This window comes from Mytilus californianus, unplaced genomic scaffold (genome assembly GCF_021869535.1).
Source record: "Mytilus californianus isolate M0D057914Y unplaced genomic scaffold, xbMytCali1.0.p SCAF_6, whole genome shotgun sequence".
Lineage (NCBI taxonomy): Eukaryota > Metazoa > Mollusca > Bivalvia > Mytilida > Mytilidae > Mytilus > Mytilus californianus.
Window position 1 is genome coordinate 76,389,295 of NW_026262712.1, and position 17,291 is coordinate 76,406,585.

Consider the following 17,291-nt stretch of genomic DNA (forward strand, 5'->3'; position numbering starts at 1 on the left):
AATTAACAAAATCAATTGTAATATTTATATTTATATCATATTTATATCTTATTATATCTTTATGACTTGAATGATCTTATAAGTGTTACTTACATTTTTTTAAATGTGTAACTTATACTGTAGTATGTAATTTCACATGTTTCTTCATGAAAAATAAAGAAATTACAAAAAAAAAAGTATGTATAACCTCAATCTTAAGCAAATCCGCTTACCAAACTTAGATTACTGGATCCGCACATAGTAAAAATAATAAAAGCAATAATTTCCAGTATTCTGGTAAGATAAATAAAAACAGGAATTTAATTTAACTTTTGAATATAGTTAAAATTTTAAAGGCATTTTATTTGAACATTTCCTTGACATAATGAACTAGTATTTGCTGTAAAGAGCTTGACTAAAATATTGGCTGTAAAATAAAATATAGCTATAACTCAAATTTTTAATTTATTGATTTGAACTGTAGTAAACAAAAAAATAACTTCTCACTAAAACAGTACATGAATTACGTACATACTCACAATCAGGAAACACATACAATTCCTACCATTTCATTGTACTAAATTTTTTTAAATGTGTAACTTATACTGTAGTAAGTTATTTCACATGTTTCTTCATGAAAAATAAAGATATTACAAAAAAAAAGTATGTATAACCTAAATCTTAAGCAAATCCGCTTACCAAAACTTAGATTACTGGATCCGCACATGGTAAAAATAATAAAAGTAATAATTTCCAGTATTCTGGTAAGATAAATTAAAACAGGAATTTAATTTAACTTTTGAATATAGTTAAAATTTTAAAGGCATTTTATTTGAACATTTCCTTGACATAATGAACTAGTATTTGCTGTAAAGAGCTTGACTAAAATATTGGCTGTGAAATAAAATATAGGTGTAACTCAAATTTTTAATTTATTGATTTGAACTGTAGTAAACAAAAAAATAACTTCTCACTAAAACAGTACATGAATTACGTACATACTCACAATCAGGAAACACATACAATTCCTACCATTTCATTGTACTGTTGTGTCATCTAATGTCTAAAACACAATTCATTATATTTTCCAAATCATAAGAATGTCACCAAAACTAATTCATAAATAAAATATCTAAAAAGAAGGTCACGCATTCATTATAAAAATTGCACGAGCAATGATACTAATTATTGAATACAACCAATCAAGAGATCATTTGAGCCTTGATCACTTTACAATATTCTAAGTTTGTTAGAGAATAATAATCCCTTTCTTCGTGATAAGTACTCGCTTACGCTCGTATTTAATCATGAAGAGAGGAATTATCATTCTTTTACGTATACTAAAACTACAAACTCTTACGGGAGTTGTTTTTAGTAACAGTTGAGTAATGTTAAGTTTTTTTTTCAATCACTGTGTATAAAGTGTATATGTTGAAATTAAAACAGAAACTCACAAAAACTCTCAACAGAGTGTAGCATATATTCAAAAGAAAAATATCCAGCACTATATTTAAAAATAAATTTGCAAAAATTATGAAAAAGTCATAAATCATAGAGCACAGACAAACACATCTATTACAATCAAGGGACACAACCCAACCTTTCTTCCACCGAACTAACAGCTACAGGTATTCTATTTTAGATCTGAATGTAGATCTGATAAAAGGAATTTATTCCAACGAACTAATTAAAGTACATATACCACAATTATTTCAGTTTATGTCTACATGTATGTCTGATAGAAGAAATTCCTACCAACGGACTAACTGCTTCCTATATTTCATTGAAGGTTTGATAGAAGAAATGTCTACCAACTTACTTACTGCCACAAATATTACTTTTAGTTCAGGTTTGATAAAGAAAATTCTTCCAACAAACTAACAGCTACATGTGTTTCATTTTATATCTAAATGTAGGATTGATAGAGAAATTTCTTCCAACGAACTAACGGCTTAGATTAAATATTTCATTTTAGGTTTAAATCTGATAGAAGAAATTTCTTCCAACGAGCGAACAGCTCAAAGTTATTCATATTACGTTTGATAGAAGAAATTTCTTCCAACGAGCTAACTGCGATAATTATTATATTTTAGGATTTCTAATTTTGTTGTTTCTTACAGAGAAGAAATTTTTTCTAACCATTGAAGTTATCAAAAACCGTTTACAAAAAATAGAAAACAGTTGATACATTTGCACTTTTTTGATAAATTCATGAATTTTGCATATTTTTAAGTCTGCAACGAGGACATTCCTGGATTTTCCTTTTTTATTTTGAACTGTCTTATAGTTCGATAAATTGCTACTGTAACTATCTTCGATAGGTGCTGTGAAAGAATGAATACCCTTCCTATGGAGGCCTTTCGGGACACAGTATACGGGTAATGTTGTAATAGCCTAATAACAACGATATTAATCTTTGATGGCAAAATTTACACTTTTGTTTTGTTACAAAAGGACTAAAAGTTCAATGGCTATTCTTAAATTTTATTTAATGAACTAAAAGCAAAATGGTCAACAAAATTTAACCAAGGTGAGAGTTTTACATTAAATCAAGTTGGCCATTGAACTATTTTAAACATGCTTTTATTATTAGATATATGCATGCCTCTTTCTTTTTTGGTCATAGTCATTTACTTTCAAAATGTCTAGTAGTTTTCGAAAAAAAAGATGTCAAGTTGGTTCATTATTCAACATTCAACATTCAATATTCAATATTTTTTTCTTTTATTTTTTATAAACATTGGATTTTAACATTCAACATTAAAATTTTCAACATTCATCGTAGTTACTTCTGTTCTTATGCGTAACCTTTTAGATTTAGACATTCGGTAGTCGCTTATTCACACGTTTTAAACGTTATTTATCAGTGTCATAACTAAGTGTATGCATAGCTTTACAAGGTTAGAAAAGTACAATAACAGAGTGAGTAAATTCTTGGTAGTGTACAGTTCTCCAGGGAATTGAAGGCTGAGTAAATTCTTGGTAGTGTACAGTTCTCCAGAGAATTGAAGACATGTTTTGCATGTTGTATATTCTTTGCTCACTTTTTTCTTGACTTGTCTTCAAATATGAAAACTTGTTTTCTTTCATATTGATATTTTGTAGCAGCAGTTGAGTGTTTATCTTGATAAAAAAAAAGAAATAGCAGCAGTTGAGTGTTTATCTAAAGAATATTTAAAACAATATTATTCTATACATATAAGGGGATGTATAAGTACCCTGCCACGTCCACTCTGTGTCTTTGTTACATGTTTTTGTGCTTTGTATAGATCTGAACAGTAAAACCACTTCCAACTGATTTTTTGTTCATATGTTATACTGTTACACCACTGTCCCAGGTTAGGGGAAGGGTTGGGCCCCGCTAACATGTTTAACCCCGCCACATTCTGTATGTGCCTGTCCCAAGTCAGGAGTCTGTAATTCAGTGGTTGTCGTTTGTTGCTGTATATCATATTTGTTTTTCGTTCATTATTTTGTACATAAATCAGGCCGTTAGTTTTCTCGTTTGTATTGTTTTACCTTGTAATTTCGTGGCCTTTTATAGCTGACTATGCGGTATGAGTTTTACTCATTGTTGAAGCCGTACGGTGACCTATATTTGATCATTTCTGTGTCATTTGGTCTCTTGTGAAGAGTTGTCTAATTGGCAATCATACCAGATCTTCCTATTTTTATATTAGTATAGTAAATTGACATTGACATCTATTGAAGAACAGCGAGAAAAGCTCAATTCCCTTGCTTGTTTGTCTAAATTTTAAAGGTTTGAATTTGTATGGCAACTTTTCTTACCATAGATGGTTTTTCTACTGTGATGCCAAATTTTAAAACATTTTTTTTTTCCGTTTTTGGGTCTTATTAACATTCCTAATCCTATCAACTGCCTAAAAATACGGGCATTTTACATATTTGTAACTTTTAATCTCTGTCCTTCAGAGAACGCCCTAAATCAATACCTCATTAATCTATATATATAGCTATCTGTTTATTTTTCGGAATATGTTCAAAACAAACTTTATTTGGTGTATGGATTAAACGTAAGGTGTACATGTCCGTCTGACAGGATTTATCTGACCTTGATCTATTTTCATGGATCTATGAAAATGTTTAGTTTGTGTGATACTTGTAGTTAAGCATTTATCTTTAAGACTTTCAACATGAAATCAGTAATGCAGGCGTGACATTTCAGCGTGTGCACTCTTGTTACATTGTTAGCTTGTTATGTGTAGATGTGCATGAGGGTAGAAAGTTCCGGTACATTGAGTTTTTCTCACGTTAAGCCCCTTTCAACAGGAATTTTGGCAGAAATGAATTTGTCATCGCAGCTTCTCCTACATGGTGTATCGTTTATACTGTGTACATTGTTTAACTTAGATCCAAACAATTGTTGTGTATGTGGATAGGGTGTTCTAGTCTTTTGAGTGTTTTCTTTAGTATGCCTTTTTTATCATATTTACATGAAACTTAATACATTGCTAAATATTTGTATGTGTATATGCGTACGACTTTTTACAGTCAATTGAGTTTTTCCTGGATAATACCGAATTAAACATATAAAAAATGGCACTGTCCAGTTCCCACCATGTCATTGCGACTCCTCAAAGATGGTTCATTATATCTATATGAAACTTAGAATAAAATGTATGTCGGATGTTCGTTAAGAAGAGACAACATCAAATGTAACGCGAGAAAAAAGTTAAAATTTATATAATCAACTTCTTAGATTCCCTGTATTTTTTTCAAAACCATTCAATCATGAACTCGTGATTTGTAAATATGTGTGTGTGTGTGTGTGTGTGTAATGGGGAAAAAGGGGAGGGGTAATTAGCACAGCTTAGCTGACAGTTGCAGTAAACTGCTGTTTGTCCTCTTGATGTCGTTTAATTTTGTCGTTAGATTGCTGTTTCATTTACGTATAGTACTTAATATCTACTTTTACTACTTTTTTCCGCACCTGGAAGCCGTTTTGAAATTCAAATGCATCAAAAGTGGCAACAATTGTTCCATATTTGAAAGGAAAATAACTGTCAAAATAAAGAGAAGGAGATGTGATTGCCAATAAGACTTTTTTCCATCGAGATTGAAGATGGTCCGAGGTTGCTCTTAAATCTGACGGCAAGAGCATTATCGGAACAGATGAAAGGATATTGATATGAACAATTACATATCATATAACGGCCTTGGTATTTAAAAGCTCTGGAATGACAAGAAGAAAGTAAGTTTAAATTGGTTCAGTCGTTCCGTTCTTAAGATGTTCAAGGTCAGCATATCAAAAAAGACAAAATGCTATTGAGCCTAGTAGACGTTTGTTGACAAATCAACACTAAAGTAATAATTTTTTTGACGATGAGCGTCTACTTATATGAATCCTATATCATTCTGTGCAGATGTTCTCAAGAAATGACACCAGAAATATTAGCAAACGGTTTCAAACATCCAAGCTAAGCGATGACAATAATCAAAATGACTTTTGGTCACATAAGCTAAATAGTTCAGCTTCGAAGCTGGAAACCATCATTCTGATACAAAAAAGGTCATATGGACATTTCAGAATCCTACTTTTGTCAACTTTCTAACAAATTGAATAAGTTCCGATAGTTATACCCACGGGCTTGTTAATATAAAACAAGAAAATGTGAAATGATTTCGAATAAGACAGCTTTCAACCAGAGACAGAATGACGTAGACATCAGCAACTATAGGCCGACATTGATGCCTTCAACAATGAACAAAACCCAGCAATCTACGAAAGGCCAAGAGAAATGGCAAATGTAAAACAATGCAAACGAGAAAACGTACGGCCTGATTTATGTACAGAACAATAAACGAAAAACGAATATGATGTACAGCAATAAATGACAACCTATGAATAACAGGCTCCTTACTTAGGCCAGGCACATATACAATGTTGCGGGGTTAAACATGTAAGCGGGTGCCTAATTCTCTGCTTAACTGGGGACAGTGGCGCAATAGAACAACACAAGAACAAACTATACTACACAATTAATGAAAAACAAATATGTTTTACAGCAACAAACGAAAACTACTCAATTACAGGCTCCCGACTTGGGATATGCACATATAGAATGTTGCGGGGTTAAACATGCCTACGATAGGAGAGGAGCTTTATGTTTTCTTGTTTGTGTCTGTCCTTCTTTTTGTCCGTTCTTCTATTCGTCGCGTATAAGGTTAAAGTTTTTGTTCAAGTTAGTATATTATGTAAAGTTTAAGTGACATTAATTTGAAACTTTGTACATATGTAGATTATGATGTGAACTTTTTAAATTATATGTCAAATTACAGTTTTGACCCAAAATCAATGTTCACTGAACAAGGAAAATGATATTGCGAGCATAGCATTTTCTATCTTGACGATGTTTGGTTCATTGTCGATGTTTGTTTTCTTAGAAAGGTTTCGGATGTTTTAGGTTGACGTGGTGTGTAATACAGTTTAGTATTGTGGACAATTCCTATTCTCCCTTTTTTTAATTATGCATATCTTGCTGATCATTGCTTAACTGTTAACAGTTTCTGTTTTTTTTTAAATAAAGATTTTGAGATAATTGCAAAGTAGGCTAAAATTGGTAAACAATTGTCAATAAGGATCATTTAGTTTTTGTTTATCTTATAGTGGTGATAAGTTTTAAGATGGTGTAACATATTGTATAGAATAATTCATTGATTGTCTCTCATAGTTCTTAATAGAATGACACTTAGATATGTTTTAGTATTTAGGCTAATGATATTTTACTGTTAATTTAGATATACGCTTTGTTTTATATATGTTTTCTACGGAAGCCGGTTATGGCCACATTGAAAAAAAAATGTCGTGATTACGCTATACTATGTCGTAATAACGACATCTTCTGTCGTATTCGTAATAACGACATCCTATGTCATAATAACGATATCTTCTGTCGTGTTAGTAATAACGACATAAATTTGTCGTAATAACGTCATCTTCTGTCGTAATCGTACTAACGACATCATACGTCGTAATAACGACATTCAATGTCGTAATAATGGCAAACACACATCTCGGTGAATTCTTATAAGAGTTATTTCCCTTAAAGGACTACTACAACGTTTTGTTTTGTCTCTATGCCTAACGGTTTATAAGTTACACTGATACACTATTTATAAAGAACACAAACAGTAAGTTTGTTCTACTATATAAATGACTGTTGATCGCATCCAACTTTTCACTTCTCAGTAACAACATTACAGCAGCGCCTGCATATGGACTACATAGACAATAACTGTTTAGTGTCTTTAAAGATCAGCTGTATTTGAACGAGGATAAGAAACAGGTGTAATGCGAGCTTCAGTGAGACAGCTGATATTTTGTCTTTATCCTGCAGTTGATTTTGTACATTGTTTTGAAAGACAGAAAAACTCACATTTATTGCATTTATTTTCGATTTAAATCTAGTACTTTCTGTTTATTTTACCTTTTAGGCGTAGTAACATTAAAAAAAAATCACACAGCTGATGACCGGTACTCCGAAAAGAATCCCGCATGGTCAACAATAATACATCGCTCAAAGTAAATAATTATTTCTTATAACATAACAACTTATTTCAACAGTAAAAATAAATAACAAAACATTGTCCGATATAAAACAAAAGCGTATAATTTAACCCACGCTTCAGAATTTTGAACTGAACGTGACATTCACTGAACATGCTGAAATTGACATTGTTGTATGATTGATTTTGTGTGTTACACATACACATTCAAGCTGTGAACTTGTAAATTGGCGCCGTAGAAAATGGAGTTAATCCTGCTGTTCATGTTTGTCTGTTAGCAGAAAACGGGTTTATTTCATATTGCTCTAAAGAAATGCTTGAAAACAAACAGAACGTAAATTAATCTATAGTTCACAAAAGGTCAAGCAATGCGACTGCAATACACATTCTGAGGTCACGGAGGTTCATACAGCACTCGTCAACAGCAATACAAAAACGTAGTTCGGCAGTAGGCGGAGCTTTAAAGCGATATCTGTATAGTATACACAGGCGGAAACCCAGTTGAAATAGAACAAAAGAATCGAAGCTCTTTGTTAGAGAAGGCGATAAATGCTTACTGTAATGTTTACTATAGAAACAAAATTTGTAAAAGTTAATAGAAACAAATAAAATGACAGTTTTCGGCTAAATTACAAAGTATTTTATCATAAAAACACCATTTGCATAAGTTTTCAATTTATCTATTACATAATTAAGCAGAACAATTAGATATCAAGTCCACGACATGGGTGTCTATTCAGTTGGATCTAAAAAATGCATAACCTCCAATTTAAAAAATATATACCACGGAGAGAACATATCCATCTTTTTGTTCCTTAATTTTCGTTTCTGCCCTTCCATTATGTGACTCAAGAAATAATTCCAAAAAATGGGAACCAATTGCATCGAAAAGAGAAAATCGAGTGCACCTTTTTATGTTAGGGCGTGTTTGAGTTGAATATTTTGTCTTGAAAACGTAAAAAGCAAAAGTATTTGATACATCATCTCGCTTCAGATTCTATCATTTTTATATATCAAGGCTACAGGTTGACTTTATAACATCGAAAATTCACAGTACTAAAAAAAAATGAAATATATGGGTCAAGTGAAATACCTTTCTAATGAATCACAGAAACAGAATAGATGTGTTCGAATAGCAATTTTTTACTAAAAATACTTGACGACAGACTTTTAAGTTTGATCTTAAAAATGCATATCTTCAAAAAAACTTCATTGTTTGTGTGTGATATCTAGGGTTTATAGTCTTCAACCACTGAAAATTTTTAGTCTGCCCTTCCACGAAATATTGAATTAGAATTTTTTTAGATGTTTATGAATTTTCGAAAATTCCACCTGACAACCGATCAGACAATAGTTTTAAGTTGACTGAATGTAGACAAATACATTAACTGACGCTCATTAGCTAGTAGATACATTTGTCTTTTAAAATACAACTGGCATATAAGGATCGTAATGGTGCTATGTGGATAAATTTATCGGTTTTCAAGAGCCAAATTGGCAGCGCGTCATCCCTACAATGGCTTCCATTTTTACAATTGTAAAAATGAACTGGCGTAATGGGGAGATAATTTTGACAGAGTAGAATCCTGACTCTACAGATACAGCCTAGCGATATCTGTTGGGCTGTTAATGTATGATAAGACAGCCAATTGAAGGATAAATGTATATATCTTCCGTGCGATACTATATGCAATCGTATGCGTATCCAAATAGCATTATCATTTTCTTGATGACTATATATATACCCGGTATTTAAGATTTGATTACATTATCAGCTATATATAAATAAGAAATTTGTTTTTCTACATAGAATATTACAACGGGTTTTAGCAACTAAAAATACTTGGGAACAGGAAAATTGTTTTCGCGTTTTTCTGTATACTATGATCATCATACATATACTATAAATAAAGAGTATTTGCTATTTACTATCAATTCCAAGTTTACTATCCATGGCGGTCACTGATATATTATATAGAGAGTCTCTATATAATATATCAGTGACCGCCATGGATAGTAAACTTGGAATTGATAGTAAATAGCAAATACACTTTATTCATAGCAGTCCGGTATGCGGTTTAAATAGAACAAAAGAATTCGAACTCTTGTGTTTAGAAGGTAGAAAAGTGAAATGAACTTTGTGTACGGTTGTCAAGATGACACAAAAGTTACTTTCCGTAAAAACATTATGAATATTTCCATCACGTTAATAAATTTTCATATTGTACAACTGTTAACAATGCAACTTGCAAACAATCGTTTTTAAAACGACCATAAGTCAAGTTGTTACGTCAATTAGGGGGTCTCCTTATAAACTGCTACTTTTTTTTGCCCGACATAGAAAAAATCTGGGAAAAATTACGAATATTGAAAAATGAATTATCAATCGGTTAAGACCATTACCAAAGTGGCACACCTAAATTTGACATTTGTACGCAATTTCAAAGTTGGATGTTATATGGCGGGATTTTCCTCATTGATTAACGCATCGAACACACCCCGTCCTATATATGTAACATCACACGACTTTTTAGTGATTAAAACTATTATTTAAAAATAATATTTGCATATTTGACATGTTTTTTTTCTTAAACAATAACAATTACTCCTACAATCATAATTTCTGTATTATTTAAAAAGTTTTGTTACACATTTTGTTACACCTTAGTTATGCGGTAACCCGGATTGGTTGACCATTGTCAAGTTGACTTTTTGGGGTAGCATAGATTTATATCATTGTATTCCTCTTGTTTGTGTTAAACAATTGTACTTTCGGAATTATGTTTCATACATCTTATATTGATCTTGTAATTTAGTTTGCGTCTTATTTCTTTGGTGTCATGTTTTGGCTATCTTTGTGTTCGATCATACAGTATTGACAAGTCGCCAATGGCGTTATCTTGTTATTTCTTGTGACTCTTTGCGTCTTATTTGTTGATTGCAGTTGGGTTTTTTTTGTCATATGTTTCGATCGAACAACGTTTTAAAAGTCGACAGTTGCCCGCCGACATGGTGTGATTTTTTTTTCTTTTGATGTGTTTGCATCTTAAATTGGGATTGCAGTTGTTTCATAGATTTCTTTTGTGTTATATTTTCGATACATTTTTATTCGATCTTATAGCATCTTACAATTGTCCGTCGACATAATGTGATATTTTTTCTTTGATCGCTAATATTATTCATAATATTTGATTTAATATTATTTAATTTTTTTTCTTTTCTTAATAGTTTACCCACAGTCGAAAATTTGTTAGACATTAAGAGTCGTGCATACGAGATTTTGACTTAGTTAACTGTTTTACATTAGACTAAATTTTATTATAGTTCTTCGCATAATGACTCGTTTGTATTATAGTACTTTACTTAAATAACTGTCCTACTGTTAGACGATGTTAGTTCTTCACAACTCAGAAACAGATTCAAGAATATTAAAGTTCTTTGCATTAGGACTCACTAATATTAGTTTTTACCTTATACGGTGGCTCGCTATAATTTCAGTTTTTCTCATACATGCTCACTATTACAACTACTAGTAGTACACGAGTGTCTTCATATTTCATGTTCTACACATACGTATATATTACTCTAGCGTGTTTTCATTCTTGTTCAAACTTTTGGGGTCCTATTTAGAACTAACAATGTCGCTACTAGTGCCCCATAATTAGTATTGTTTTTGAAAAGATTATTTTAAGGATAATTTAAAAATTAAGTCTTGAAATTGCATTTGTGTTTCATGAAGTAGTCAACAAAAATCTTTTATTAACCCAAAGTATGATGAACTTCAAATCTAAACACAAATGCCTACTGTGCGTGAAATGTTAGTCAACCAATTATTGGCGGTATTACCATAACTCATGCAAACCCTCAGATTATCTTCAATTTGGTCTAACAGTATGTTTAACATACGGTCGGATGATTGTATCAGCAATGTATGCAATATACAAATGGCGAAATTATTTCAGGAAAGCCACCATGTAAGAGACAAAAAAAAAAACAGACATCCATCAGTAATGTGTAAACATCGGACAACATAACCTTGAAATACTTTATATGTCAAAGTTTTTGGAAGTTATGGAGGAACATATTATTGAGTCGCCAACTAATCCCACCAAACTTTTTCTTTGCGAATCGCGTTGTAAACGATCGCGGGACAGGATACATTTCTTGTCAATAACATGTAGTATGCCACATTGGTCTGAGAAAATCACCCGCCAACGCGATCTTCGTCAAATTCCCGACTTTGACGTTATACTAATTATTTGCTTGCAATCAAGAGGAAGAATATCTTTAATTATCAAAAGGAAGCAACATCTGTGAAGCATGTAACAATACTCTATCAAAACAAGCCAGGAAACAATCCCTCAACAAGGAAGCAACCATTTAACTTCAAAGGGGGGTATGGTTTTCTTGTCTGAGCTCGAACAAGTTTTTTCCGCCTCCATCAATCAAATTTTTTTTTTTCAAAATTTAACACTATAAGGTATGGGGAAATCAGAATTCATAATATTTTTTTGGTTATAAATTTTGCCTGACAACAATATTATTTCCATCGAATTGGGGATCAGACGATATTTTTTTTGGAATAAATCTTACCCCTCCCCCTTTTTCACCTTTTGAAATTGAAGTTAAATGGTCGTTCCCTTATGTAAATAACCAGCACAAAGACTTTCATTATCTTTTTTAACATTCCAAGACGACCTTCGCACTGTTCAAACCAACCTTGAAAAGGTTGTCCTTACACATACTTACCTCAATGTTATTGTCTCTAGTCTGATTATTTAAAGACAAATATTTCAGTCTCTGCACCCAACACTTACAATCAACCAAGCCGTCGCTAACACGGTGCTTAAAAGAACAGCGGCTTGGATTAAAATTGTACTTGTAGACAGTCTTTGATAATCTGTTACAGTTTTATACAAGAGTAAGTCCTTTGTTGTTGATAATAAAAACGAAACTTGCTTGATATTGACAAATCAAAAATTCAAGTCACATGGTAATTGTTGGGGATGCTAAAACCTTCGACATATTTTGTAAGTTTAAAAAACAATATACTGAAGACCTTTTTTGTGTGTTAACATTTCCGGTTGACTGGCATATTTTATAGAATGTACAGCCTGTTTTATTTAAAATTTATTTTGATCATGATGCTGGTCTTAAAAAGATAACGAAAATTAAGCATATGTTCTTTTCACTGTTTTTGAACAGAACTCCAATCTAAAAAAAAAAAAGAGTTCAGATGATCAAGTTCTTTGAACAAAGAGAGAGGGGAAACCAATGGCACTGCTATATCATCTCAGCAATTATATCACAAAAAATATTGCTTGTGTTAATAAATATATAAAGCAGAAGAAAAACAACTGTGCATCTGAATTACCATCAGTATTACAAATATATGAAGGATACATTAACATCCCTTCTGTTATGAATAAATTTGACAAATTCTGTATGCAAAAAAAAAGACAGTTCCTATTGTGGGATAATTTTAGTCATATAGATTATTTCTCCTACATATCTTTATATATTGCTTTCTATAGTTCAAATTGGAATCTCAGATAAGCATCACTTTAAAACCTTTCCCCTCTGTTCCATGCCTTTGGTCGGCATATGTACTTCAGAATAATTCCAAGACATCTGACTGTCAGATGTATAGCAGAACTTCCACACAACATGTAAACGTGCTTTCAAAGTGGGGGCTTTTCTGTCAACGTAACAGGTAAGGCATGTCAGTTGCTTGCACTAGACGAGGCTCATTAGTCCGTTATACACTGTGATGTTAAGGAATCTATTCGGGAACAATCTCCATAACTTCTTGATAAAACTACTGTCTATCATCCTTTTCGACACTGCAAAAAAAAATAAAACAAGCAATTAAAGCGGGGGTTCCAACCACATGTTCCCCATACAAACAGATCTGAACTCAGAACTCTTCCCCTGATCTGCCACTGGATTTATACATCAGATGCATCACAAAATATATACATGTTATGATATATACTAGTATATGAAATAAAAAGAAAATGTTGAATTATCATTAATGTCTACGAAACCACAAGATCCTACTTAATTGACTATGTTATCAAATCATATCAAATGTTTCCATTGGTCTTTACTTGTTGGAAAAATGTATTGAATTCATTGTTAGCTAAATTATCAATTTTCGGTTATTGCCTATTCTTTAGAGCTGTCTGTTTAACTAATGAATTGACTCGAAAAGAGGGGGTGGATATACGTTTGGCTATATTTTCAACATATCTAACAAATATGTGAGAAAAGTTAGGTTTAGAATACGAAATATCTCTCTTATTCTGTAAACAGATATTATAGGATTGTTAAGGTATTTCAGTGTTTTTAAAGCACACCCCCCCCCTTTTTTTGTAATATACACCACAAAAACATTTAGTTAGGATAAAGAACCAATAACCAGTAGTCCTATAATGTTAGAATTCGGAGGTTCATATCATTTACATTCAACGTTTTTATCGGATTTTATTTTAATATCAATGTTGAATTTCATATCATTTACATTCAACGTTTTTTATCGCATTTTTTTACTATCAATGTTGAATATAAGACTTCGGAGGTTCATATCATTTACATTCAACGTTTTTATCGGATTTTTTTTTTTTACTATCAACCGTGCAACATTGAAAGTAAAAAAAATCCGACAAAAAACGTTGAATGTAAATGATATGAACCTTGGAAGTCTTATATGTAGTCCTATAATATAAGACCTCTGAGGTTCATATCATTTACTAGTACATTCAACGTTTTATCGGATTTTTTTTACTATCAATGTTGAACGGTTCAACATTGATAGTAAAAAAAAATCCGATAAAAAACGTTGAATGTAAATGATATGAACCTCCGAAGTCTTCTATTATAGGACTACAATAACCCGGTAAATAGAATAATTGAAATTGAGTTAATTGTGTGTGAGAGGCGCTTTCTAGCAACTTTATGAGTATGTATTATATAATGTTACAGTGTAACAAACCTATCAAACACACCCGTAAAAAATAACATTATCTCCCCTGGAAATGCTTAACAACAAGGCACAAAAAACTGCTACCTTTTTTTGCCCTATATCACATAATTATGAAAACACATTAGATAGATAGGGAATACTGTGGTTGTGTACATGTTTGAATGTGTAGGTGGCACACTCAGAACGATCGTCTCTAGATTTTTCAAAAAATTTGTACCATCGGTTTCCGGGTTCTCGTAGCAACACGTTTCTTTCCCTTTCAATCTATTCCTGATTATGAATTAATCTAAAACATGCATTTATCCTAAAGCAACAACTATTAAACAACTCACCTATACTAATGAGGATCGTCTAATTCCTATCTGATTCCTCTAATCGTACCTGTAATGACGACACTCGTTGTCGCGTCTACCATTGGAGGTAGAGAAATTACATGATTTGACAGGAGAGCGAAATAAACAAGGGGAGCAATTTTATCGAACCGCATACCGGACTGATAGTATATGTATGATCAAAGTATACAGAAAAACGCGAATATAATTGAAATTAGCAGAAAACAAAAAGTAACGGACTTTGGAAAAAAAGGGGAGGGCTAAAATAAATACCATAGTGTCCCCAAGTACCTATGACTTTTGATACCTTTCCTGAAATTCTCTAGTCATAAAATCTTTTACAAAAATTCATCCTACAACAGTTTATATACTTTCAACCACGCTCTAAATCCATGCGATTTCGCGGGTGTGTTCTAGTGATGTATAATGGCAAGTAGGATGGTATATCTTTCAGATCAGCTATGTTTTTCCGTCTTAAAGGATGATAATGAAATTACCATGCCGTCACATCAAATTATAATTTTATTTAAAATATACATTGTGTTAGTCCTGTATAACTATGGGCTTTCCGATGGAGAATGTCTGTCATAAAGTTGTAACATGTTTAGACGTATACATGTATATAATATGTATACATAATATGGTACTACAAACATGTTGCACCTTGGCTAATTAAAACGTCCTCATTTAATCAATATTTATTTTTCATTTCATTTATTTCTATTTTTCAAGTACCACAAGAGATTCAACTGATAATTGCAAACTAAAAATGAATAAGAAAAGAGACTTTTTTCTTGGATTGTTTGTCGGCATTGTGGTAACCTATTTAACAACACTGACGAGCTTGCAATCTCGATCTCAAAAAACAAAATCTTCAGAAAATGCTGCAATCATGATCCAAAACGACGACCGACTTGCGCATCACGGTAAGTGTCATACATGTACAATATTTGGGTATTTGTTTCATAACTCATAAAATTTAGATACTATAGAATAGAATAGAATAGAATAGAATAGAATAGAATAGAATAGAACAGAATAGAAGAATAGAATAGAATAGAATAGAATAGAATAGAATAGAATAGAATAGAATAGAATAGAACAGAATAGAAGAATAGAATAGAATAGAATAGAATAGAATAGAATAGAATAGAATAGAATAGAATAGAATAGAATAGAATAGAATAGAATAGAATATTTTTATTTCCCAAATTACAGGGCCCATAAAGGGCATAAAATCAGATACAATTGATTTACATAATTGGTAACAACAACAATAATAGTCACTTGAAAATATATATTTAGTATATTAGCATTGGTCAGAATCAGAGCCAAAAACCACATATATATTGTGAATAAAAGACTAAAATTACATTATATGCATTCATTCTCAAATCATTTACTTGACTTAGTGTCAATATGCATTACATATCTCCTTAATTCAAAACAGTCACAAATATAGCAGCCCAGTTTTTCCATAAGAGTTACATTTTCTTGAGTTAAGAGCCATAAAAATTTAGAAGATTTATTTAAATTTTTACAATTATAACTATTGTCAGATATGTATTGAAAAAAGTCTTATAGCGAATTTAAAAAACTGTGCATTCTCAATCATATGGTAAATACTACATGCACAAATATTATATTTATATCTTTACAATTTAGATAATGGAACAGTTTTGAATATTAACGTTTTCAGAGTATGGGAATGTGTGCGATTCCTTGTACGTTATCGTACCGTAAGTTATAGCGCCATATCACCACTGAAAAGTGGGTGCATTTTAGGTTCTTTCTTACATTTGTTCTGCCTTATGGAACATATTTATTGAGTTCATGCCATATCAATTTCGCTCAGTCTTACCACCGGAAGTGCTTTATTTTAACTTCCTGTGAGATTTTGAAGTCTGGATTAAGTTATGTCACTAGAGTACACCATTTAAATAAATCGATATTCTATGTAATTTAAGGAACTGTGTTACACCTCACCACAAAGACACAATACTGTTTGGTTGTCTGCTATACCCGTAAGCGAATTTCTGAGCGCTAATGTTTTCAAATTGAACATAATGATGCTTATTTTCATTTATTTGTTGTTGCGTAATAAGGTATCTCTCATTAAAACAAAAATGTTTTTCCTCATTAATTAGTGCCAAAACGATACCATAAAATTTCGTGCGCACAAAAGTTCGACAATAAGCTTGTGCTAAAAATCATGAAAAATCCGTCGTGATGAGTTGAGTATCACCGGATATCTCGAAAAGCAATATTCTATCAAGATTGTGACAATTACAAGTGAAAACTATATGTCTGTAAAATTAAGACAGTTTTTTAAGATGCACAGGTTTTTTTTTCACTTATGTCAAGTATATTAAGCAAAATGTAAAATATGCCATTAAAACACTCTTTAGCTTCCCTTTCGCTTAACTTTGTCATCTATCTTTTTTATATTTGGACATCGTGCAAACAGG

General features: G+C 31.8%; 1 protein-coding gene across 4 annotated transcripts in view; it reads left to right on the forward strand.

The window, feature by feature from the left end:
- LOC127704814 (glycoprotein-N-acetylgalactosamine 3-beta-galactosyltransferase 1-B-like) overlaps window positions 1-17,291 on the forward strand; it is a 94,073-nt gene that overhangs the window by 64,714 nt on the left and 12,068 nt on the right. For 3 of the 4 annotated variants that reach the window (XM_052209034.1, XM_052209035.1, XM_052209036.1), the window contains one exon: window positions 15,556-15,749. In XM_052209034.1, coding sequence (XP_052064994.1) covers window positions 15,556-15,749 — 194 coding nt within the window. Of the gene's footprint in view, window positions 1-2,300; window positions 2,358-15,555; window positions 15,750-17,291 lie in introns of all 4 variants that reach the window. The other variant, XM_052209033.1, reaches the window with a different exon arrangement.